Source organism: Gymnoscopelus braueri (assembly GCF_963280865.1).
Source record: "Gymnoscopelus braueri genome assembly, chromosome: 5".
NCBI classification, from domain to species: domain Eukaryota; kingdom Metazoa; phylum Chordata; class Actinopteri; order Myctophiformes; family Myctophidae; genus Gymnoscopelus; species Gymnoscopelus braueri.
In genome coordinates this window covers 32,427,984-32,451,942 of record NC_137606.1, presented here as the reverse complement: position 1 = coordinate 32,451,942, position 23,959 = coordinate 32,427,984, and the positions used below count along the sequence as shown (strand labels likewise).

Below are 23,959 nucleotides of genomic sequence, written 5' to 3'. Positions count from 1 at the left end.
AAATAGTAACTGTGAGTATGTAGATAGCGTTGGGAACCAATGTTTCTGTAGTGTGTGTGAGGTGGCTTGATGTACAAGCACTGTACTGTACTGTACTGTACTGTACATCCCCGGCCATGATGCACAAGTATACCCCCCTGGACATGACGCTAGGATGTCGCAGCCACTCAACCCTAACCCCCAGTCCAGCCCTTGATGCTGAGTGCTAAGCAGGGAGGCATTGGGCACCACTCGGCCAGGGACTGAACCCAGAGCTCCCACTGTGGGTGATACATAGTTAATTGTATGTAGGTTAAGAGTGATGCAAAGGGGCAATGCTAACGAACTACCTCGCATCTAGCTATGCAATTGTTATTTAACCCATTAAGACCTGAGGCGATTCTTTAAAAAAATCTAAATCCTAACAGTTTTTGGAGAAAAAAAATCTAAAAACGTTTTTTTTCAAGATTTTTCAAAAATAGCAGATTTACAAGCTCATAGCGCGGCACTCTGTGCCGCGCTATGAGCTTGTAGATCTGCTATTTTTGAATAGCCAAAGAAATCTAAAGCGACACAGATGAGTTCAAGGTCTTAATGGGTTAAAAATTGAGACTTTGTAGCAAAACTATCCATTTACAGTGGTGAGATGTCTGAATGAACAATGTTAGAGACAGAATATGTAGAGGTGCCTTGATAAAAAAAACTAAAAAAACACAAACATATTGATGCAGGGCATCATGTGTATGGCCATTGGCCATTGGCCAACATGGTGCCATGCATTTCAAAATAACTCATTGCTGATAATGAATGGGTAATAGATTATCAGCCAGGCATTTGTCATATTGCTTAAGGTAATCGAACCGAGGGCTGGATTATCAGGTGTGCCCTCACAGTGGCACTTCAGCTTGCACTGATTGGTTAGCTGACGTAAGTGTGTGTAGCAGACAATGTTTAAAAATGCAGTACAGGTACAGTATAGGTAATTCACCCTTTTGAAAATCATTTCACCATTTGTTTTATCTATCATATTTTATAAGTTACAGCTACTTGAGACAACTTGTAATACACCTTGGAAAATAGTTAAGGAACTATTTTTGCATGCATTTTAAACTCAAATTCTAGCAACTTTTAATGATACAGTTTTAGTTTTAACATTCTGTAAACATTTATTGAATATCTCAAAACTAAAGCAATGTAAACTATGTGGCCAATATTGACAATGTACAATGTAGGGCTTTCACCAACTAGTCGACTAGTATAACCACTAGTCAACCTTGTTGGTACTAGTCGAAGTTGATTAAAAAAAAAGGAAAAGAAAATAAGTTTATGTTTTTATTTATTTTTTCATTGTTTTAATGCCATAGTAATGGCCCATTATACTATTATTATTATCCTCCTGCCTTTATTTTTTATCAAAAGGGGGTATAGCCTATTATTGGGCAATAACCCCCTTTTGAGGATCCTAAGACGCTGCTGTGCTTCTGTGCTGCTGTGCCAGAAGTGCTTCCCTTAAAACGACATAAAAATAAAGTCAGGAGGATAATAATAATAGTAATGGCATTAAAACAATGGCAAAATAAAACAATAATAATAATATTTTTTAATATCGACTAGTCGACTACCACTGGGTCAAATTAGTCGACCAGTAAAAATCTCTAGTCGTGAAAGCCCTAGTACAATGCCATATACTGTATTGACAATGGTATGAGATAAGGATTTCATTTTCACAACCATCAGACCTCATAGTATAGTGCATATAGAGGAAGGAAACTCTAAGTGATAAAAAGTTACATAATGGCTTTTGCTTTTGTTGATTGGTGGTTAAGAGTCAAATGTCTGCAATGAACCACGTGGCTCATCTATGCACACCTCTTCTTGCCTCTGTTATAACTACTAGTCCGTACCCGGGGATGTGTGCAGAAGGGGTCCTTGGGCCCCGAGGACCCCTTCCAATATATTCATATGGTGGCGAGCCAATAGATCAGCATTATTGTTATTATTATAGTCCATACCCGGGGATGTGCGCACACAAAATATTGGGCAGAATTTTAGTTATGTGTGTTCCTACAGTATCAGTCGATGTCTGCCTGTCAGTTACAACGCACACACACACACACACACACACACACACACACACACACACACACACACACACACACGCGCACACATGTTGTTGTGATTCACAGCATGTAGGCAGGTCGGACCCCCAGCGAATGCTTCGCGGGGGTCCCCGGACCCGACCCTCTGCTCCATAGTGCGGGGATGTGCTATCTCTCCCCACAACCATGAGAAGCCCTCTCGCTTAAGACCTCTCGCTCTTAAAACACATGCTCCAAAATAAATGGGTTTATTACCACCAAAAAAAGTGACATTTCGAGCCGGTTAGCTCTTCCTCAGACCGCAAAACAAGACAGAGACCGCCTGAACCAAAACAATGGATTGTGTGGAGTGTTGAATAAGAATAATCCTGTTAGAACAGAACCAGGCGACCTGAAGTCGGTCAGGATATTTAGTGGGTCAATGCTTTAGATAGAGAGAAAGAGAGTAGGTCAGAGAAATAGACAGTGAGAACACACACAGAGAGGGCTGTGGGCCAGTGGGGGTATTTCATGGGTTTGTTGTCTGAAGAGCTTGCGGTCTCTCTAAGGAACCGTGTGCGGAGGGTTAGCCCGGGGGCGGGGGTGTATCTTTGCCCTGCTGTGTCCATTCAGCGAAACCACAGCAGACTTCCTCTGAGTGAAGCACATGTGCACGCACACGCACGCACGCACACACACACACACACACACACACACACACACACACACACACACACACACACACACACACACACACACCACAAATTGTCAACTGCTACTGTATTTTGACATGACCTGCACAGAGCCACTGGCTGGCACTCAGACATGCAAAAGACTGTATCCCATCTGCTGTCTACACAGCACTGCTTCTCAAACCTTTTCATGTCAAGGACCCTCACATTAATATGTATTTGTATATTTAAATATTCAAAATGATTTCAAGACTTTTTCAAAATAGCAGATCTACAAGCTCACAGTGTGTCTCATCACAGCGCACAATGAGCTTGTATATCAGCTATCTAATTTTGCTGGGGACCCCCTGGAACCCCCTCAAGGACCCCTGGCTTTGTGAACCACTGGTGCAGGCCTTCAGTGAGGCGTCTGTCACACACCAACAGTTGTGAACTCACTGTGCTGACCAGAGTCACACACAAGACAGTCCCCCATTCAGTGTGACTGGTGCTGATTACTGTGACAACACACACACACACACACACACACACACACACACACACACACACACACACACACACACACACACACACACACACACACACACACACACACACACACACACACACACACACACACACACACACAAAGGGAGAGGGAGAGAGAGAGGAGAGGGGGGGGATAGATATTGTAGAGAGGGAGAGATAAAGAGAGAGAGAGAGAGAGAGAGAGTTATGAAACTCATGCTCCCTCCTGACTCCAATTTTCCGATTCATCACCAGTTAAAGCAGTAGTATATGAAGCTCTCATATCTTTATCTTCTCAAGTTTTGCAGACAAGTCCAGACATTGTGCGACGGACTGAAATACCACCAACATTCATAAATAATACGGATAAACTATAACAATTGCTCATTCAAATATACAAAGTAGCGGCCGTTCCATAATAAAGACCCGTGAACCGTTATCTGCATCCGCAGGCAGCGTAATAACGTAGCCTATAAGCCTACAAGCGTCAACGGGCAAAGGGATGCGTGGAGATTCTGCAAGACCATAGTAGCCTCCTGAAAAGAAGTCTTGTTTCCACTTAACAAAATATAACAAACTAACAGAAATATGTGGAGATTAATGGGGGGATTAGTCTGCCTAGGTCCCCATATAAAAATAAAAAATAAGTAAAATTTCCAAGGTGCAAAATATAGGCTAAATTAGCCCATACAATTTGGTCAATGCCTATATTTTGCAACACAAATGTTAAACATGTCTATTCTCGGTACGGGAGAGGTGTTCTAAGCTGTGACTGTGGTAACCGGACGACTCGTCCCAAAACAGCTCACCCCCATTCTTTTTCGCGGACCATCGGTTCTTGTATGCTGCTTGTATTTGTTTTACTAAGGATAATAAGGTTAGAAATAAGTTTAGGGGTTAGGCATATATTTACTGAGGTTAAGTTTAGGAATAAGGTTAGGTTTAGGCATAGTTTTACTGAGGTTACGTTTAGGAATATGGTTAGATTTAGGCATAGACTAGTTTTACTGAGGATAAGGTTAGAAGAAATAAGGTGGTTAGGTACCAGGCATAGTTTACTGAGGTTACGTTTAGGAATAGGTTAGATTCAGGCAAAGTTTTACTGAGGATGAGGTTAGAATTTAGAAATAAGGTTAGGTTTAGGCAATAGTTTAGCCTACTGAGGTTACGTTTAGGAATAAGGTTAGGTTTTGGGCATAGTTTTACTGAGGTTACGTTTAGGAATAAGGTTAAGTTTTAGACATAGTTTTACTGAGGTTACGTTTAGGAATAAGGTTAGATTTAGGCATACTTTACCGAGATAACGTTTTAGAAATACCAGGTGGGGACCGTTCCAAGGACCCCGAATTTGCCCCGGGGCGACTGTGTTTTGGGGCGAGCGTTTTGGTGTTCGTTCTAATCTGTGGCTGTGTGTAGTGCATTTAACCCGTTATAATGATGACAGTTATTTAGCTCATACAGTACAAGACTTAGCTGATCTGAGCTATATCTGATGTACGCTGGTTCCTTAACAGTGTAAAATTGTTGGAACAATTCAAAATCCCCAAATGTGATGTCCTGTCGTTGGGTTATTCTGTACTCACGCCCTTGCTCTGGGGAAGCCCATTGATAAGAGGACGTCCAGACTGGATCCACATTTCACAGTAGTAGTTCCCGGTCGGCTGTGCCTCAGTCTCCTCGGGATGATCTTACTGTAGAGGTCCTCCTTGGCTGCCATGGTTCACGGTTCCATTGATTTACGGAACAATTCATAGATGAGAGGAGATCGGTGTACAGTAATATCAGCCTACAGTACAGGAGGAGACTCAACAACACACAGCGCAACGCAGCGCAGCGCGACGCAGCTGTGTGGCCAATAGTGCTGCTAGTGTCCCCGCCCCCCGAAAAGGAAACGTCAAATTATACATGCTCAGTATTTTTTGGTGTTCGTGTACGTGACGTGTACGCAGCATTCGACCATTGAGAGAGAGGACCACAAATAGCTGGGAGGGAAGTCAGGGAACTCGTCAAAAATCATCAAGATTTGGTGACAAGTTTCAGATTTTTGGTATGGTGTAGGTATGGCCGGGCATAAGGTCTTCTAAAACCATCGCAAACGAGTTGGGCTCGCCCCCTAGTGGTCCGTTTGCAATAATTCCAATATTAGATAGGTATAGGTATGGTTGAAACCCCAAATAATTGATAGCATTTTTTTGTGACTGAATCAGTCAAATTACAATCAGTTAATTATTTATTGCCAAATCCACAATCTTTATGATTTTTGACATTCCCTCCCAGCTATAGGACACCATACCATCTTGAATTTGATACACAGATTATTCAATCACATTCCTTGAGCCCTGAAACCCCACTTTGTGAACCACTGGTTAGACAAAAGGTCTAGGTTGATTAATGAATGAGATTTTAAAGGGATACTTCACTTTCACATAAAATAAACATAAAAAATATATATTAAAAAAAAATGAAAGAAGTTATGGCAAAATAAAGGCCCCCTCACACATTAGTAGGACACTCTAATGCGTGAGGGGGCCATGAATTTTCCATAACTTTTTTCATTTATTTTTAATATATTTTTTAAATGTTTCCCCGGCCCTAAAGTGAAGTATCCCTTTAAGCTCCCAGCAGCCATCAAGGACACCATCTTGAAAATGATTCCCTTCCAGATGTTACATTTCCCTAAATTTTTTGTGTGCTATTTAATCCATTGTATAAATTATTATGGGTTTCAAGTTCAACCATATACTGACCTATCTAATATTGGAAACAGACCACTAGGGGGCGACCCGGGCGAGCCCAACTCGTTTGCGATGGTTTTTGAAAACCTTAATGCCCATACCTAACACACCATACCAAAAATCTGAAACTTGTCACCAAGAGGCAAGAGACAAATCTTTACGAGTTCCCTCCCAGCTACAATGCAATCACACAATAAGGATAGACATTTTAAGAAAGAGACAGAGAGAGAGAGAGAGAGAGAGAGAGAGAGAGAGAGATTTATGGAAAGTGAGGACATTAAATGTCTCTCACTCACACCACCAAGGGGCTATTTATGGTCAATTTATACTTTAGAATTAGAGCCACAGCCACATAAAAGAATAAAATCTCTCAATCTCTCAAAATCTCTCAAGTGTACACATTTCTATGAGTTTAACAAGGATAAATTAACACTTAATTATCAGCAATAATACAGTAGCCAATGGACATTTTCAGATGGTCCCCACAAATAAACCTGCATGTTTGAATGTGTATTTGTGCATATGCATGCATCTGGAAGTAAATGTGTTTAATTATGGTACAGTGAGTGTTTCATTGTGAAACGATGACAAAAAACACATCATAAACGACACTGTACAGTACAATGTCTTTATTCTGTATAGAAATCACATTCAATCTAAAAAAACACCATTACATTCCACATTCATTCAACCCTTACACAATCAACACAGATTCTTCCACATGATTTAATCATGTGGAATGATGTCTCTGTGTTGAGAAATAATTAATTGATGATATGTCATATATTATAGATTATAAACATATTGTTCACGTCATCTATCACTATATCCCTGATCTCTGGCAGATTGATTCAACTGTGATGATGAGGTGAAGTGCTGGCAGATGGATTATATGGAACAATCATACAGAACACATAGCCTGCCTCTTGGAAAGCTTGTCTCATCGCCACCTAGTGGATAAAGTATTAGAATCACAATCAGAAAGAGTTAATTGGCAGGCCATGCAGAGTAAGGTCATACATACAAGGAATTTGACTTGGCCGATTGCTCTCACACAAAGTAATACATTAAAATTAGAACTACAAATCTAATCTGATTCTAGTGAGTTCTATGTACAATGATTCTATTATAAGGGCGTATAAGTGCCCTGCTACACAGCCAAGGTGGATGGTGTCTTTAAAGTAGCCAATCAGAAGCAAAATATACACCCACATCAAACAGATTAAATATACAGCATGGTTTGGGTAATCCCACAATGTTTAGTTGTCCATCCAACCAGGAAGTTTGAGACAGGTGGAACGGCGACATACTAAAGCCAATACAACTTGTGCTATAACCACGCCCCCCTTCTGTGGCCAACGCGGAAGTGCCTCTGGCCACAACAACTGCAGGCTATTTTTTTAGCCCGTATAGTTTTTGACTGCTACGGAGGCGCGCCGTCTCAAGCTAACTTGAGCCACGTGAGGCACCACCGAGCGAGCTAAAGCGAGCGAGTTGCCGTGCCGAACGTTGCGAATTTCGCTTGGGCCGACTCAGAGCCGTTCGAGTTATGTACCAATATGGAAAATATAGTAAATCATGTTTTGGTGAGAGCGTTTGCCAATCACAGCGTGTCCTTGCACAAGCGTATTGGCCAATCACAGCGCGTCCTTGCACAAGTGGTATAGGTTTTGGGATGACGCGGTGGAACGCAGACACCACCAGGTGAATGTAATTAACTTCCTGGTAAGAATGGAAAACAGTCCTGGAAGTCTGAGGATTATACTGTAGTTAACCCAATGAGACCTGAGGCCGATTCTAAAAACGCCTTCTAAAACCTGACCTAAGTTTTCTGAAAACGTTCAAATTCTTACTAAAAAAATGAATACAAAATTATGTTGCTATATGTATAGCAACAACTGATGAGACACAGAGGTGGCTCCCGGATTCAAAGGTATAACAACGTATAGGTGGCAGCAGTGACTCGGCAATGTCACACAATTCACACACAAACAGTATAACGCAGCACAATATTCCAGTGTTACTAAAGGGCTCATGAATCAGCAACATTTTGAAACTGATTTGAGAACTATTTGTTCAGAGCTGACATGGCAACAATATCTAAACTAAAAGTCTAAACTATATTTACAAATACATGTGAAGCATTATTTATTGGATAGCTACTGTAGAGTCTTGGCTTTCTGGATTCTAGTTTTGGAAGAGAATGTTCATAAATAATGTCTGAGCTAACAGGAACATATAGGGCAGCTCTCTGTTGCTAGCCAATGTAATGGTTAATTTCTACACAGTCATACGATAAAGTATGAATCAGGGTACCGGTGGCTTACTTACCAGTTTAGTTTGGTCCAGACACAATCCCACGACTGCCCCACCACTGCCTGGCAGCTTCACAGCCGAACCAAACTGCAGAAAGGAGAAATAGCCTTAGAAAATTGGAACAAAAACCTTTGAATATATTTTAGATATATTTTTGCACTCTCAAAAATATCATAGTCATTAAAACATTTTGAAACATATTAACTATATATCATTTATTTCCTGTATGGGATTATGCATGCTGTTGGACATGCAAGTACTGAAGCAGTACTGTAAAAGACAGTAAGATCTCAGACAAATGACCAACCTGCATGGCCAATTGTACCATCTTGAGGTTTCCAGGACCTAGGCAATCGTCTGTGTAGACAGACCTGTAAAAACAATCGTAACACAAACAGTACATTTGCCTGTTAGTTTAACCACTATGTATATGATTGGACTGGATCCCCCTCCTGTTTTCGCACTACACTAATTCAGTCAGACACTTTCATTAGAATGAAACATAAAATGCAATGTTTTTATTGCATTCAGTTTGGCGGTGTGACTCTGCTCCTCTGATACTACAGATTATCTGCGCAAGCATGATACAGAATCTGAGATCACCATCCCCCTGGAGCAGAGCATACGATACAGAGTTATTGCATGAGCATAACATAACATTAAACACTTCAAGGGCATAAGTTGAGATACATAGATATAACATCATACAATCCACAGAAACATACATTTAACTTAAAAAAACTGCCTTGAATGAACCAATAGATTGAGGGTGTATGTGTTAGCGAATGAGAATGAAGGGAGTCTGAGAGAGCTGAGCCTGGAGAAGCACCATGGGTGTACTGTATGTATGTATTAACTTGTTAGCAGATGAGAATGAAGGAAGATAGTGAGGCTGAGTGTGGAGAAATACCTGATTGTTGTGCCTGCCTGAACTATCGCAATGCTCGCTCAATATATTTTCACTGTATGTTCGCCCCCGAATAGGGACGCTAAGGTTCAAGTGGTTGCAGCAGCTGCACACTCAAAAGGTTGCTTACCTCCGCAGTTCAAAGTTCTGGTCCATCAGCTGGGCTAGCCTGTTCCAGTCTCTGGCCTGCAGAGCTGCCCTGTAGAGCCAGGACACCAAAGAAACAAGAGGAGATGCTTCATTCCTCGTTGTATTTTTTATGTTATTGTGCGCAGCAATGCGTGGCAGGCCTGTCTGTCTGTTTGTTTCGTAGAAAGATAATGGGAACAGGTGGGCAGATATTTGCTAAACATAATAGGATAGAATGATAGGCTACCCTGAAGAAATGATTGACTTTCAGGTTTACAAGTTCAAAGATGAAGGTCACAATTGAGAGGCATAGAACTAGAAATGTTGATGCAGGACTTTCAGCCCCAGGTGCGTTTGTTACATTTTTACTACATGTCAGAAAGCTAAAAGGGAGACATAGGAGTGGCGCAGGCAAGAAGCAATCCTATTGCAACATGGGGGTCTGGATAGGTTGGTATTAACCACTTGTCTATGAATGTACACCACAGTATTTTCACTCATGTGTAGTGAAATAGCACAGAACTGATCCAAACAGCTCAGAACCAACCTGGCGTTATCGGTGAGCTCAGCAAATGACTTCATGGCTTCAACCACCAGAGGCTCCCCTGACCAAGAGAGGTTAAGATACAAGTAGTTAAACAGACACAGACAAATTGCTGGCTCCATATGAAAGCAGCTAGCCATGTAAGACTGAAAGAGATCCAGTTAAGTATAGTTATGTAATTTCACATGATGTAACTGAAATCTGTCCTTCCATGTGTTCATCACAGAGACACATCTCCAAAACAAATATTTTCATAGCACAGGGTGTCTGCACTACTACGTATGTGCCTGCCTTGAGTAGTTTGGGGTTCAGTGCCTTGCTCAATGGCATTTCAGCATTGATATGTGTTTTCATCTCAGCTGAAATGCACATAGAAAAATCCTGTGCTAATTCATTCATTTGTAACCCCAAAAGTGTACTCTGTAAACTCCAAAAGTGTTTTACAGAGTAAATGTATTTTACTCTGTATGTTCCTGAAGATGTCAAGCAGTAAAAAACTAATAAGACCTTTGCACACCTACAAGACAACAGGTGCATAAGAAAATGTAATTTATCAATTAAACTTTTTGTCATCGCTCAGCCTTTCAATAAGCCACGTTTTTTCAATCAGTGTCCTACAACCCACGTTTGGTTCACAGAATGTTTTGGCAGTGTGTGTCACAGACAGAAATCCTGACTTTGTGGTTGATGTGTGACTCGGGAAAACGAAAGACAAATGAAAGTAATTAGCAAGCAAACAGGCACCAGGCTAGCAGCAGCAGATAGAATGCATGTGGCCTTGATTGTCCTGCTAGCAGGAAACAAGGCCAATGTGTCTGTGAACCAGGTGAACAGATGAAGTGTACCACTGAGCCAACGCTGCCGGACATTGCTGTGAATGCGTCCGGAGTCACTGGGGTCACTCAGATACGCTAACCAGAACGGGGGAAGACTCGTCATGTCCATGTCTATGTACTCTCCTGAGGATATCGGAGAAACACACAAAGGGAAAAAAATAAACACCCATGGTATCATCATTTCACAGGTTTAACCCATTAATACCTGGAACGCATCTGTGTCACTTTAGATTTCTTTGGCTATTCAAAAAAAAAAAAAATAGCAGATATACAAGCTCATAGCGCGGCACTCGGTATACAAGCTATGAGCTTGTATATCTGCTATTTTAGAAAAATCGTGAACATTTTTTTTTTTCATTTTTTTCAAAGAAATGTTAGGATTTAGATTTTTTTTAAGAATCGCCTCAGGTCTTAATGAGTTAAGAATATTCATTTTTATTTCTGATGTGAAACAGGATGTGAGATGAGTGAAAGGAGGGGCGGTGATGTGCTGAGACAAGCCCACGCACTACCACCACAGAGAGAGAGGTGTGATGTGTGAAGGAGAATGTTTGGCAGGTTGGGTGGGCTGTACAGCTGTAACAGCATTACCGTAGCCCCTTTCATCCATTAGCGGCTTGCTGAAATCCATGTAGACCAAACCTTCATACACCTGTAAAGAGCAGAGCAGTGATGACTTTCTGTCATCATCAACATGAGGACAATGCAAATCAGAGAGAAGATCATAGATTAGTATGCATACAGGTAGATCACTATCTATACTATATTTGCATATGTGTGTATGTGGAAGTAGATGTCTTGGTCTGGTACAGGTTAAGTAACTCAGCGGTCAGCACTGTCACACTATTACCACACATACAGTATAAAATAGCTCAATGTTCCAGTGTTATTAAAGGGCTCATGTAAGCAGATAGAAGATCTAGATAGTAGATCATAGATAGTAGATCATTGATAGTGTAGAAGTATATCAAAATATGAACTTATGGCCCGGGCGGCTGGCATAGCCGTCTGGGCACCTAGGCTGGTAATCCGAGTCCCGATCCCAGACGACCTTTGCTGCGTGTCACCCCCCCCCCCCATCTATCTCCCTGTTTCCTGTCAGTCACTGTTCATCTATCAATAAAGATAGCTGAATAAAGGCAGAAAAAGCCCCCAAAATGTCTTTTAAAACATATATATATATGAATTTATTTCATACGCTTGTGCACTATGGACAGTGTATAGAGTGCAAACCACACTCAGAGAGGACTTGTCCTGTCATGCTGGTCCCTTTAGTTTGTATTACTTTCATAAATTGACTGATCAGCTGATTGCCGTGTTTTGGCTGCATGCTTTAACTACGACTTATTATCATTAGGGGTGTGCCGATACACTAATTTCATGAAACAATACGATACGATATTGGGCTCACGACATCGATACGATATCAATACGATACGATATATGGCACTTTTTTATTATGAAAATATATGGGGGGGGGGGGGTAGCAAATGCAAACAAATATATCTGTTTTGCATTATTCAGACATGCAAACTTGTAGCTTTTCAGCTACAATAGCCGTTTTGAATCCAAATAGGGCAATAGTGTGACACCTGACCTGAAAAAAACATGTTGTCACCCTTTTCACCTCGGGGCTGTTTGCATGCCTGATTATTATTATTGTAAAAAAAAAATAATAATAATCAAAACGATTTTTTTGCCCAAAACGATATCGTCACGAAAACGTATCGCGATATATCGCGGGACGATATATCGGCACACCCCTAATTATCATTATTATCATTATGTGAATTAAATTCCTGGGCTGATGTGTGTTCACATGCCGTCCCTGTACAAATATAATTGACAATCTGCATCCTTTATCATAAAACTTATGGTGGACCATTGTCACATGCCTTTTCATGAAAGCGCACCCCCACAAAACATTGTCATCACATGCCCCACCCACACAGAAAGATGGAGGGAGGGAGGGCAGGGGATTGGAGCGCCACTGAGCACAACTCTCTAGTTTTACATCAGATAGATGATAGAATTAGGTTAGGAAAGGTTTGAATAGATACTATGCAAGTGGTCACTGGTGAACACCACAACACAACACCACACGTAGTTTAAGGTTGCTGACCTGCACAACTCGGTCCTGTAGGCCCGCTGTGATGAACAGCTCATCCGTCTCCACGTTAAGGATGAAGTTGGCTCTGATCGGTTTAGGGAGGTCCTAGAACATGTCAACACGTGACAATAACAGATGAATGTGATTGGTTTAGATTTTGTTGTTGTTCTAGAATGCTCCAGAGACAAAAACACACATGCATAAATAGAACTTGGGGAACTAGTCCAACATCCTCACACTGTCTGTGATGTTGTAGAATTTCATAAGACACTTCAGGGTAGCTGACACGATGGCACTGCAAAGGAAGATTTTAAAATGAAATGGTTAACTTGAAATAGTCTTTAATATGTAGCTTCAAAAACCCAAGCCTTGGTTAATCTAGGCAAGTTACAAAGTCAACAGTCAACTTTACCTGCTTCCAGCGAGGCCCTGCAGCAAAACAGAGAGAAAAACACAGAGATTCAAATAATTGATGATTAGAGAAAAGTACTTGTAACAATGACCAGTGAAAAGTATATAAATAATAATAATAAATGATAATAATATTAATACAATAATAATTACAGGACAAGTCCTCTGTGTGTGGTATATTTACAAACGCCTCTTTCATGTATATTTACAAAAGTCTCTTTCATACAATTATTGAATCTTTAATTCATTCATTGGGCTATAATCTGTGTTGACTAACATCTTCTCAGATCCTCACCACTTGTCTAGGAATGTTGGTGTCGTACTTGAGCGTGAAGTTCTGCTTCGTCAAAGTAATACTGAGACAGAGGAAATTGTATTTTACTTAGATTATCAACAATGAGAAATATCAAACTCCTGGCCAGTATTTATTCATGTTAGAGCCAAGTGTCATCAGTCCTACCCTTGTTTGAAGCAAAACTGATAGAACTTTTTACAGGTAGCCTGAAGCAATCTCAGACCTCCCAGGTACCTGAAATAGATTTACATTGATTTATAATTATAGTAGATTATTGGAATAGACTTGGTTTCTGGTAGGCTTCACTCTCTGCTCACCAGCACCATGACAACACCAGTTACTGCACACTTTCTTCACTGTTCCACCACACAAAAAGCAACCCATTCCTTAGGTTAAGTTGTGAATTTAAAGTAAAGGAGTGAAGAAACAGAGGCACCATGGTGGTACATCAGTGCATTGTGTAGTGTACACACCCTTCCTTGCGGCTGATGAAGAACAGATCTTGCAGGCTTCCAAACTCTGTGGGGTCGTTGAGTGGGTGAGGCAGTAGAACCTGGAACACATATACATCCATTATGTTTACAGAATATGATATCTCAAAATCTCTCTCTTTCTTTACATTATATCTCATAACCGGTTTGTGTGTCACTGCTGGACCAAATGTCCTCACAAGAATAGAAACACAAGTAAGTCCTTCCAGTTGAAGTACATTATGCTACACTGCTATTAGTATTCTGCAGTACAATGAAGATTAAGTTAAAGTTATGACAGATAGGATGAATCAATGTAGTCAATTAAAGGTGCTTAGAATAGTTTGTGTGTGTGTGTGTGTGTGTGTGTGTGTGTGTGTGTGTGTGTGTGTGTGTGTGTGTGTGTGTGTGTGTGTGTGTGTGTGTGTGTGTGTGTGTGTGTGTGTGTGTGTGTGTGTGTGTGTGTGTGTGTGTGTGTGTGTGTGTGTGTGTGTGTTACCAGAGTTTGGCTCTCCACCAGGGTAACTTCAGCCCAGAAGTTGCAGATGGACATAGCGATGGTTTTTCCATTGAATCCATCAGAAGGGTTTCCCATGAGTCCCACCCTGTGAAGAACCCAGAGACCATATCAGCATTGACATGTTGAAAACACATTGATAATAGTGTGTGGGGCTGGATAGTTGAACAGACTGCACCAGTTTCCAGGTGCAGTGGAGAACGTTCTGACAAAAGCCAAAAAGCCAATGCAATGCCCCACCATGCTGTTGACTGCGCTCCCCCGCGTGCCAGTTCGACAGACAAAATAGTAAATATTCTTTATTTTCTCCTAATTGGATTGCAAAAATCCACAGCATTCTTTAGCACAAGTGTGCCAGTGAGCCGAAATGTCTTGAGGCTCGAGATACAATGATTATGTCTGGTAAGGTGAGAACAGACCGGTAGTGACCTAGTTTGTCTCAATTCTCGGGCAGGTGAAATGAGGATCCTGTTTTAGCCATTCTCTTCCTTGCTGGTGGGCTCCAAAGGAGTACATGGTAAGGTGTTTGGCACCAGTTTGGATGTGTGAGGTGACGGAGCTACGTTTCCTGTTGTACAGCAGAAGACCGCCTTAGGAACCCAGACCTGATCTTCTGTCATGCATTATATTATGGACGTTTTCCAGACTTTAAACGGAGGGGCTGTATGTATGAACGCAATATTCCGGCTCAGTAGGATCGGACATGCAACAGACTTTATGCTGGCAGGATCCTTGAGTTAAGTCCGGGTAATGCCCGATTGAGCCCAAAACGTCTCAATGTGTGAATGGAAGCGGTGATAGTCCGGTGAATTTACATTCAGCGAGTGGACGTGTTGATGGCGCGTCTATTTTCGATGAATGGAGCGAGAGAGAGAGATACAGTAGTTAACTGAAATCCAGTTTCGTTCTTCTTTTTATTAGCGTTTGAGTTGGAAATATTCACTGATCGTACTTCCATGAAATGGTGAAACAAAACATAAATTCTCTTTATCAATTGTAGACAACGAGTTACACGTGCACTTGTCTGTACATAGAGACCAATGTTATTTTTCCAGCTCAGAGGACGCTCGTTTTGATGAACAGTAGGTTGTAGCTCGTTGTCTACTTTAGGCCTACTATGGTAGGAAAGATGTTTCGTTTGTGTTTTGTATGGGTGCATCAGACCGCATGTCAAGCAATTCAATGTCATGTTCTGTGGAGGGAAGTAAAAAAATTATTGCATTTGATCCTCGCATCTTACTCACGCTGTTATGTTTAAGTGGGAGTAGCTAATGTGTGCGTCTACTACTCAGACACCGCCCCTCACCTTATCAAACGGGCTATTTACCTTCATGTGTGAATGCATCTGAATTGGACATTCTCTTGTTGCTACGTGTGTGAAACTCCAACACCGGACAATGTCCCGACCTGATTCCCCGGACATTTTCCAGTGTTCAAATGAGAAAGCAGTACTGCCAGTATAAACACTAGAATATTTCCAGCATATAAACCAGTATATTTTCAGCATATAGTCTAGAATATTTCCAGTATATAGACTAGGATATTTTCTGAATATTGACCAGTATATTTCCAGTAAATGCAGTATATAGACCAGTATTTTACCAGTGTATATAATAGACCAGTAGATTTCCGGTATATAGACCAATAGATTTCCATCATGCTGTATGAATGTTCCAGTACATGTTGTGTCGATGACTGGATGTGTTACCTGGCGTATGATCGACATATGATTGGATTAGCAGGATTGTTCTGCTGCTTGGCAGAGTAATGAGTGAGCCATTTGGTGTAGTCTGAGAGACCCTGCCAGGGCAACACAAAACAACCAGAAGTTAAAAGTCAAACAACTGGTAAACACACTGTCTGTCTGTCTGTCTGTCTGTCTTGCTTAAGTGCACTTGAGCAAGACCAAATACTGTAGATGAATAGGGGATAGAGGGATGGAAAATTAAATTTCCGCTCAGATCAACACAAATAAAATCCTGAATAATCTGTACACGTGTCCTAGATTTATGCGTTTGCAAATAATTGTCCAATTCCAACTCCACTCCACTGCACATAGACCTATTTCCATTTCATTTCATTGCTTACGAATGGAAAACGTCATGTTTCTGACTGTGATTTGAAAGCATTGAAACATAAATGGCAAAGCACGGTGTAGAAACTTCATGCTATTTACAATGTAGTAGTAAATTCTAAAACAAGAGTAAAGGTACTGACCACTTGCCCAATGAGTTGGAAACCTGTAGGTAACTTCATCCCAAACACCTCCAGCTGCCTCTCATTTATAAGCCATTCCTGGACAGACAGGAAACACAGGAAGTCAATTATTATTAGTATTTTTGATTAATAGTCATTATTACTGTAAGGTAAAGTGGAGTACATGTTATATATTCACTAGTCATATGACCTCATATGGGGGGCAGAAAGTGTATTGAATGGGGGAAATGTTCCGTTTACAAACCCAGAATCGGCCAAAGCTCCTGTCTTTGGCTTGCGGCTGCAGAGCCAGGAACTCAGAGATGTATGGTAACGTGCTGCTACGGAGACAGTAGAACACCACACTGGCCAATCTGGATGCTGTCACGCCCTCCTTGGGCTTCTCCAGGAAGCGGGTTACCCTGATCAGAAACCAAAGAAAACGGACCGAATGTGACTACAATGCAAAGTGCAATTTACACAGCATCACCTATGATCCAATGTTTTAGCAAATTTTAAACTTGCATACTGTACGTATAATAATATCATATACCAGGCAAGCTGTCTGAACCTTCATTTATACCTTACGACGTTATCGCGTGCCGACACGAGACACAAGCTCTCAACGCATCTCAACACAAACGCATTGTGAGCTTGTGGATTGGCCATCAGGCTTAACCTTTCTAGCTAAACCTACATTTGACCAAATTATAAACTCTCTAAAACTGTATATTTGTCTCTTTCCAACTGACACTAATGCATACAATTACAACAGCAAGCTTGAATATTGGGGCAACTGCATGCTGTACAGAATGCTGCTTCAAGGATTTTGACTGGAACCAGTAAACAAGCTTACATCACTCCTGTTTAAAGGCCTAGAACCCCCCCCCCCCCCCCATTATATCGCTATCTATATTTATCTGCATCAGTATCTATATTTTTCTATATAACAGATTTGATGATTAATTGTATTTTGTTCTTTTGCTTTTAATGCAATCTCCAGTTTTTACTAATCTTATTTATTAGTATGTCCTTACTTTAAATGTTTAATTGTATGTTTTTACTGTAACCTGTATGACATTTTTTTTGGAATGGAATGGAATGCACCTCATAAAATAAAATACTAGCTAACTGATCAGACCTGTGTGTGTGTTAATTGATCGGAACTTATCAGACACAGGTCTTAATTGTTCGGACCTGTGTGTGTTGGGGCAGACCTCCACAATCCCCCTGGAGCTGCTCTTCTCTCCTTCCTCAAGCTCATAGTAGATGGCCACTTCTCCAGGCTACAGAGCACACAATAACACACCATTTATACAGTAAGATCCTCAGCGTTATTTTTACTCTGAGAGTGTGTACAAATAAGGGTCCATTTGGTTAGATTTGACAGACTCTCAGACTTACAAATGGATAACCCTTTGAACTTTACAGTGCATCTATCCATACAGCAAATGGAAATCAATAATACAAAAATGTATTATTATTATTATGTAGGAACATATTTCTGTAAATGTATTTCCAGCATCCTAAACATCCTGGAATTGGTTGTTTAGAGATGAATGAGATGATGGTCTATGACGCTTTGAATGATTTAGGGCCAAAATACATGTCTGATCTTGTACAATAAAGTGAACCATCCAGATCTCTCATGTCATCTGGGAAAAGTCTGCTTTCTGTCCCTAAAACCAAAAATAAACGTGGGGAAGCAGTATTTAGACCACCTAAAACTTGTAGAGCGTGCGCCATATGACCATGTGGTGTGCAGTGCCGAGTGGCACCAGAGGTTCTAGGAAACCTCGGACCAGAGGTTTCCTAGAACCAAAAAAACGTGAATGTAGAGGACATGCCGAATCCCGCGTGTTTGGGATGGGTGTGGGCACCGGCTTCCCGGATTGGCCAGCCGAACCCGTCGGCTTCACGGATTGGCCAGGTGACGTGGTGACTTGATTTTGGAACAGTAGAATTTTGGTAGAAAATCTTCCTCTAATTGTACACACATGTTCAGTTTTCTGCCATATTGTTTCTATCATGTTCATTAATTTGTCCTGTACTGCACAATGTAAACACGTTTGACAAAATACACAAAACAAACAAAATGAGAATTCTACCTTTGACCTGAAGAAGCGTATGACTTGAGCGATGTCAAAGTTGTGGTCTGCACAAAGCATGTCTCCTGCAATCTGCTCACCAACACAATACAACATAAACACATTGTCATAATACAAAACAACATAACACTGTCATAACACAATACAATAACATAACACTATCACTAAACACAACATTTAACATTACATAACATCACAACACCATTACAACATAACATCACAAAACAACACACAACACTAAATGTCGCTGTCGGGCAGAAAGCCTATTTTCCACAGATAAATGTCCTACTTCTTGCCTAAATCTATTTTCCCTATTTTAGAATTTTGTTTAAAAGTGAAAGTGGTTAAGCATGTCTGTGGGTTTTTACAAATATTGAACAAGTATTGACAAGAGCTTGTGACTAAATAATAACTACATTTGATCCACTGGAACACAAGTTCTTTAACGTTTAAGTAACGTTTTTTGGACAAACGGTGTGACATCATCCTCCCAAAACAAAATGTGTGAGAGAGAGAGAGAGAGAGAGAGAGAGAGAGAGAGAGAGAGACACAGAGAACCTCAGAGCCATAGAGACAGCAGACCGTACCACCATGATGTCATCCTGCAGCTTGCGGCTGCGGATGGCCAGCTCCAGGTCAGCCACGCCCCCCAGGCGGTCGTCCAGCGTGGTGCTGCCGTCGTTCACCACGTTCTCCACTGGGAAGTCGTTGGCTGTCGCCCAGCGCTCATAGTGCTTATACCTGCAACAATAACACAGCATCATCTCTAAGACACTGTTTGGGTCCAAGGACCGTAACTGGAAGACTCGCCCCAAAACAGAGTCGCCCCCATTTTTTTCCGCGGACCGCTCGCCCCCAGCGGTTCTCGTACTCTTGTATTCATTTTACTGAGGTTAAGGTTAGGAATACGTTTAGGGGTTAGGCATAGTTTTGACTGAGATTAAGGTTAGGAATACATTTAGGGTTAGGCATAGTTTTTACTGAGATTAAGGTTAGGTTTTAGGAACTTTTGGGAATACCTGGTGGCGACCGTTCCGATGTCGCCGCATTTGCCCCGGGGCGAGCATTCTTGTATTCCTGAGGACCACGGAGGGTCAAATGGAACCTTACGGGTCTGTAATTCTGAGAGTTAAATAAAATACAGTGTAGATTGGGGTTCCAGTATGGTAGTAGTCCAGTGATTCTCAACATTTCGAATTTCAAGGACACCGAGTTTTATATGCATTAGGCCACGGACCCCCATTTGATACAAATTTGTATCTCTGGGACCACAATCTACACTGTAAAATCCTCAGTGGCAATTTAACTCAAATTGTACAAATGGAACCAAATGGTCCTGTAAGGCATTTATACACTCTCAGTTACAGACCTCTTAAGGGTCCATTTGGACCCTTGGTTCAGATGGGTTGAGGTGCCTTTGAGCAAAAGACACACCACACCAACAAGAAGCTGCTCCTGTGGTTGGGGTCAAAGCCCCATGTGGAGGGGAGCCAGAGAACAGAGAATATGCAAAGAAAGGCCCTTCCACCATCAGTGACAACTGAATATCGTGGCTGACAGGCAGAAACCTTGTAACTCCAAATTTGAAAATGTTATGTTTTTTCATCAATGCCCTACTTCGCCATACATGAGTGTCAAGCAAAAGTAGTAAAAATTGCCGATCTACAACCTCACAAAGCGTCACTATGCGAGGCGCATTGTGAGCTTGTAGATCGGCAATTTTTCACTATTTCTGAACAATTCCTTTCCAACCGAAAAGGAACGGTTTTGGACATAATGAGATTTCAGCGACGATATCATGGATTGTTTGTAAATAATGTGCGGTTAATGAGCAGTTCTACTCACTTGTCTGCATTCGTGACCAGATAGACATCAGTGAACAGCTGACGCCTGGAGAGAAATGTGAGAGGCGTACAGTACAGTATAGTATTTAGTTTATTTGTTAGGATCCCCATTAGCTGTGCCCTACAGCACAGCTAGTCTTCCTGGGGTCCACACATAAAAACAATACATACATTTTAAAACATACATTTGAAAAACAAGAAAAGAACATTTACATTATAGTCCATATACGTAAATAATCATTTTATGTAGACAAATAAAAATGCATTAACAATAGTAGTGCATAAAATCTACACAATGAGTACTTCAATTAAAGGTTACAGTTAACACATATGGCAAACACCTGAGACTGCTTGACATCCTACAAATATATTCCCAGGTATTTCTATCAATTTGGTCATTAGCAGGGGCAAGGAATTCCATGTTTTCGTTGCTCTGTACTCTACTGTGCACTTCAAGAAATTAGTGTTTGCCTTAGAAAGTGAAAACCGGCCTTGTGTTGCCTGTCTAGTGGTATATGTACTGTATATGACTTCTAAATTGTGTTTCAGCTGACTGTACCAAAATGATGGAAGTAGCAGTGCAGCAGTCATTTTGTCATCAACTTTTAGCCATTCTAAATGGAAGTGCATGGTGTTGATGTTAGTTCTATATATAGACATGGGAATTCAGTAGAATTCAACCTCTGCAACAAGACGGAGTTGGGCAAAAATTCCACCAAAATGTAATATGCTATAAGCATGAAGCATCTTTCAAGCAAATGAAAATAAATGGCTTAGTACAACAATCTGCACTCGCCGCTTGAACGTACGTATTGACAGTTTCCCACCAAAAGTCCAGTATCTTCTTTCCTCCTACCCCAGGAAGCAGGGCCTTAGGGACCCCGGCCAGGTGGCCGTACAGGCCTGTGTCATCGTTCTGTGAGAGAAGAGAATGGCGTGACCTTAAAATAAAAATGACTGCGCTTCACCATACTGTTATATTACATATTACATGTAATTATACGAATAATGGTAATGTGTGGCCACTGGAGTTGAGGGACCACTAGCCTTGGATCACATTTGTGTATCTATGAATGTCAGAATAAAATACATCTATGACAGTCTTGATCCAAGGCTAAGGGACCACCTGTTTTGAATTACTTTGGCATGATAAGCCTATTATAGGCTAATCATGACAAAGTAATTATTGTTATGCTATACAATGTGGAATTAGAACAGGCCCTATTCTAGATCTACATTGTAAACCCGCCTTCCCCTTCCTGTTTCCACTGTGCTTCTTATAAGCTTGTAATTCAGTACTAGTTGCATCTCAGTTTATGCACATTGAAAAGAAGGCTTTAGGGCTGCTTCAGCGAGCAGCTGAAGTTACTAGCCTACAGCTACACACACACACACGCACACGCACACGCACACGCACACAGGTGTTTTGAACGGTCTGCCACGTTACTTTTTACTTCTTTCTTTTTACAAAACTTTACACTGGTGTTATAATAATAATAATAATAATAATAATAATAATAATAATAAGTCTTTATTGTCCCCAAGGGGATATTTGTCTTCAGTCTGTTTAACAACAACAGAAAAAACATTACATAACCATATAGTTGTACTTTGTACTCTGACAACATTAGTAGAAGATATTAATGTGGGGTTGTACTTTCTCTATAACATACCAACCCTAATAATGGATACTATTCAAGGAAGTTATGAACTGTAACCAGTGGTTGGAAAAGTACTACATTTCTTTACTTAAAGCCAAGGTAGGGTAAGTGTCGTGATATTTCTTGGTTAAAACAAAAAAGTTTTGGTTAAAATGTTAAAGCACTATATCCTGATAGTACTCATAGAGTGTTTGTTCAACAGGGGTCTCTCTGTCTCTCCAGCTCTTTAATAAACAGAAAATACATTTTCAGGTAGGTGACACCATTTCAGCCAATCAGGAGAGAGTACCCATTTATCAGCTTCATTTTTATAGTGTTCCAGTTCCAATTTTGCATGCTCATTTCTTTGTCATCACGCTTGTTTCATCTGTATCCTGTCTGAGTTCTCTGTCCTGATTCGATAAAATTGGTATCCTGACCTGAAAATGCATTTTCTGTTTATTAAAGAGCTGGAGAGACATGGAGACTCCTGTTACTGAACAAACACTCTCTAGCAATGAGTACCATCAGAATATAAAGCTATTTAACACTTATTTTAACAAAAGAAAATCACTTTACCCTACCTTTAAGTAAAAGTATCAATACTGCAATGCAGAAACACTCTGTTACAAGTAAAAGTCCAATAATCAAAATGTAATTAATAAAAATACAAAAGTATTGTATTGGCATCAAAATACACTTAAAGTACCAAAAGCAAAGGTACTCATTAAGCAAGGTATTATGTATTTGGTAAAATATTTTGAAAATAGTTTAAATAGGGTTGAAGTGGATAATGTAAATACAAATCTACAAAGAAACTAAAGTTTTCAAATATTTGTTGTAGTGGAGCAAAAAAGTACAATATCTGCCTCTGAGATGTAGTGGAGTAGAAGTAAAAGTATTGAAATTTGGAAATACTCAAGTAAAGTAAAAGTACCTCAAAATTGTACTTAAGTACAGAGTACTTCAGTAAATGTACTTAGTTACTTTACACCAGTGGAAGTGTAACAATAACAAACCTCAAGTGCTCCGGACGTTAACACCACTATGCTCTAATATGTGAGCTTTGCACCCAGCCTCCACCACCGTCCATAACGTACCTTTATTTGGGCTTCCAAAAGGGTGCCGTGGCCGGCCACCACTAATATACAGATCATTGATCAGGACCTGAGAGCTGCTGACAGTGTGTTTACTTGTATCTTGTATATCTTGTATCTTCTGGACACGAAATACGGAATGAAAAGACTTCACTCTAGTCTCTAGTGACGTCAAGAAAGCCAGTGCCCCCTTTTCTTAAAGGGCCAGTGTGTCCTTGTAGTCAGGGGATATTTAAAGAATCTGGGAATAAATTCCTTACCAAGAAATGTCTTCACCAATGTGTTTGTAAAAGTGTCTAGTAACACATCTAGACTGAAATGCAGTTTCCCTAGGGGAATTTTTGACAGCTGCTGACAGTTTGGGTACCCACCATAACCTTATGCGGGGGAAAAAAACTAAATTTAATTCTGTTTTAAGTAGCATGTGAGGGGTCAAACTAGGGTGTTTTTATGATTCTGAATCCATTGCAAGCATTTGTTTTGCACCAAAACCACTCCTTGCTTTCCAGGTAATTTTTTTGTGTAAAAAGCCCATTGAGATTGGGCCG

At 40.7% G+C, this 23,959-nt stretch overlaps 2 protein-coding genes across 3 annotated transcripts in view; both read right to left on the bottom strand.

Moving 5' to 3' along the window:
* ubash3bb (ubiquitin associated and SH3 domain containing Bb) overlaps positions 1-5,090 on the bottom strand; it is a 50,493-nt gene extending 45,403 nt beyond the window's left edge. For both annotated transcript variants that reach the window (XR_013933135.1, XM_080428019.1), the window contains exon 1: positions 4,840-5,090. Coding sequence is in view for 1 of the 2 variants with exons in the window: in XM_080428019.1 (XP_080284145.1) it covers positions 4,840-4,973 (134 nt within the window). In the remaining variant the exon portion in view is untranslated. The remainder of the gene's footprint in view (positions 1-4,839) is intronic.
* Positions 5,091-6,605: 1,515 nt separating this feature from the next.
* gkup (glucuronokinase with putative uridyl pyrophosphorylase) lies at positions 6,606-23,561 on the bottom strand. The gene is made up of 23 exons (XM_080428065.1): positions 23,415-23,561; positions 21,484-21,590; positions 20,676-20,720; positions 19,418-19,571; positions 18,831-18,902; positions 17,920-18,008; positions 16,988-17,144; positions 16,744-16,821; positions 16,235-16,326; positions 14,509-14,614; positions 14,013-14,092; positions 13,705-13,773; positions 13,540-13,600; positions 13,246-13,262; positions 13,071-13,128; positions 12,846-12,938; positions 11,315-11,375; positions 10,733-10,846; positions 9,891-9,948; positions 9,345-9,413; positions 8,615-8,678; positions 8,323-8,394; positions 6,606-6,941 (listed from the first exon to the last, which is right to left on the bottom strand). The coding sequence occupies exons 1-23, from the start codon at positions 23,469-23,471 to the stop codon at positions 6,843-6,845; spliced, it is 1,872 nt and encodes a 623-aa protein (XP_080284191.1). The 5' UTR covers positions 23,472-23,561; the 3' UTR covers positions 6,606-6,842.
* Positions 23,562-23,959: the final 398 nt, after the last annotated feature.

Coding starts and splice junctions, on each gene's coding strand:
- gkup (XM_080428065.1), bottom strand. CDS start 23,471: ATGATCTGTATATTAGTGGTGGCCGGCCACGGCACCCTTTTGGAAGCC. Junction 13,601..13,704: donor CAGTTTTGCTTCAAACAAGG/GTAGGACTGATG, acceptor CCTCTGTCTCAG/TATTACTTTGACGAAGCAGA. Junction 9,949..10,732: donor CCGGCAGCGTTGGCTCAGTG/GTACACTTCATC, acceptor TCTCTTGGTCAG/GGGAGCCTCTGGTGGTTGAA.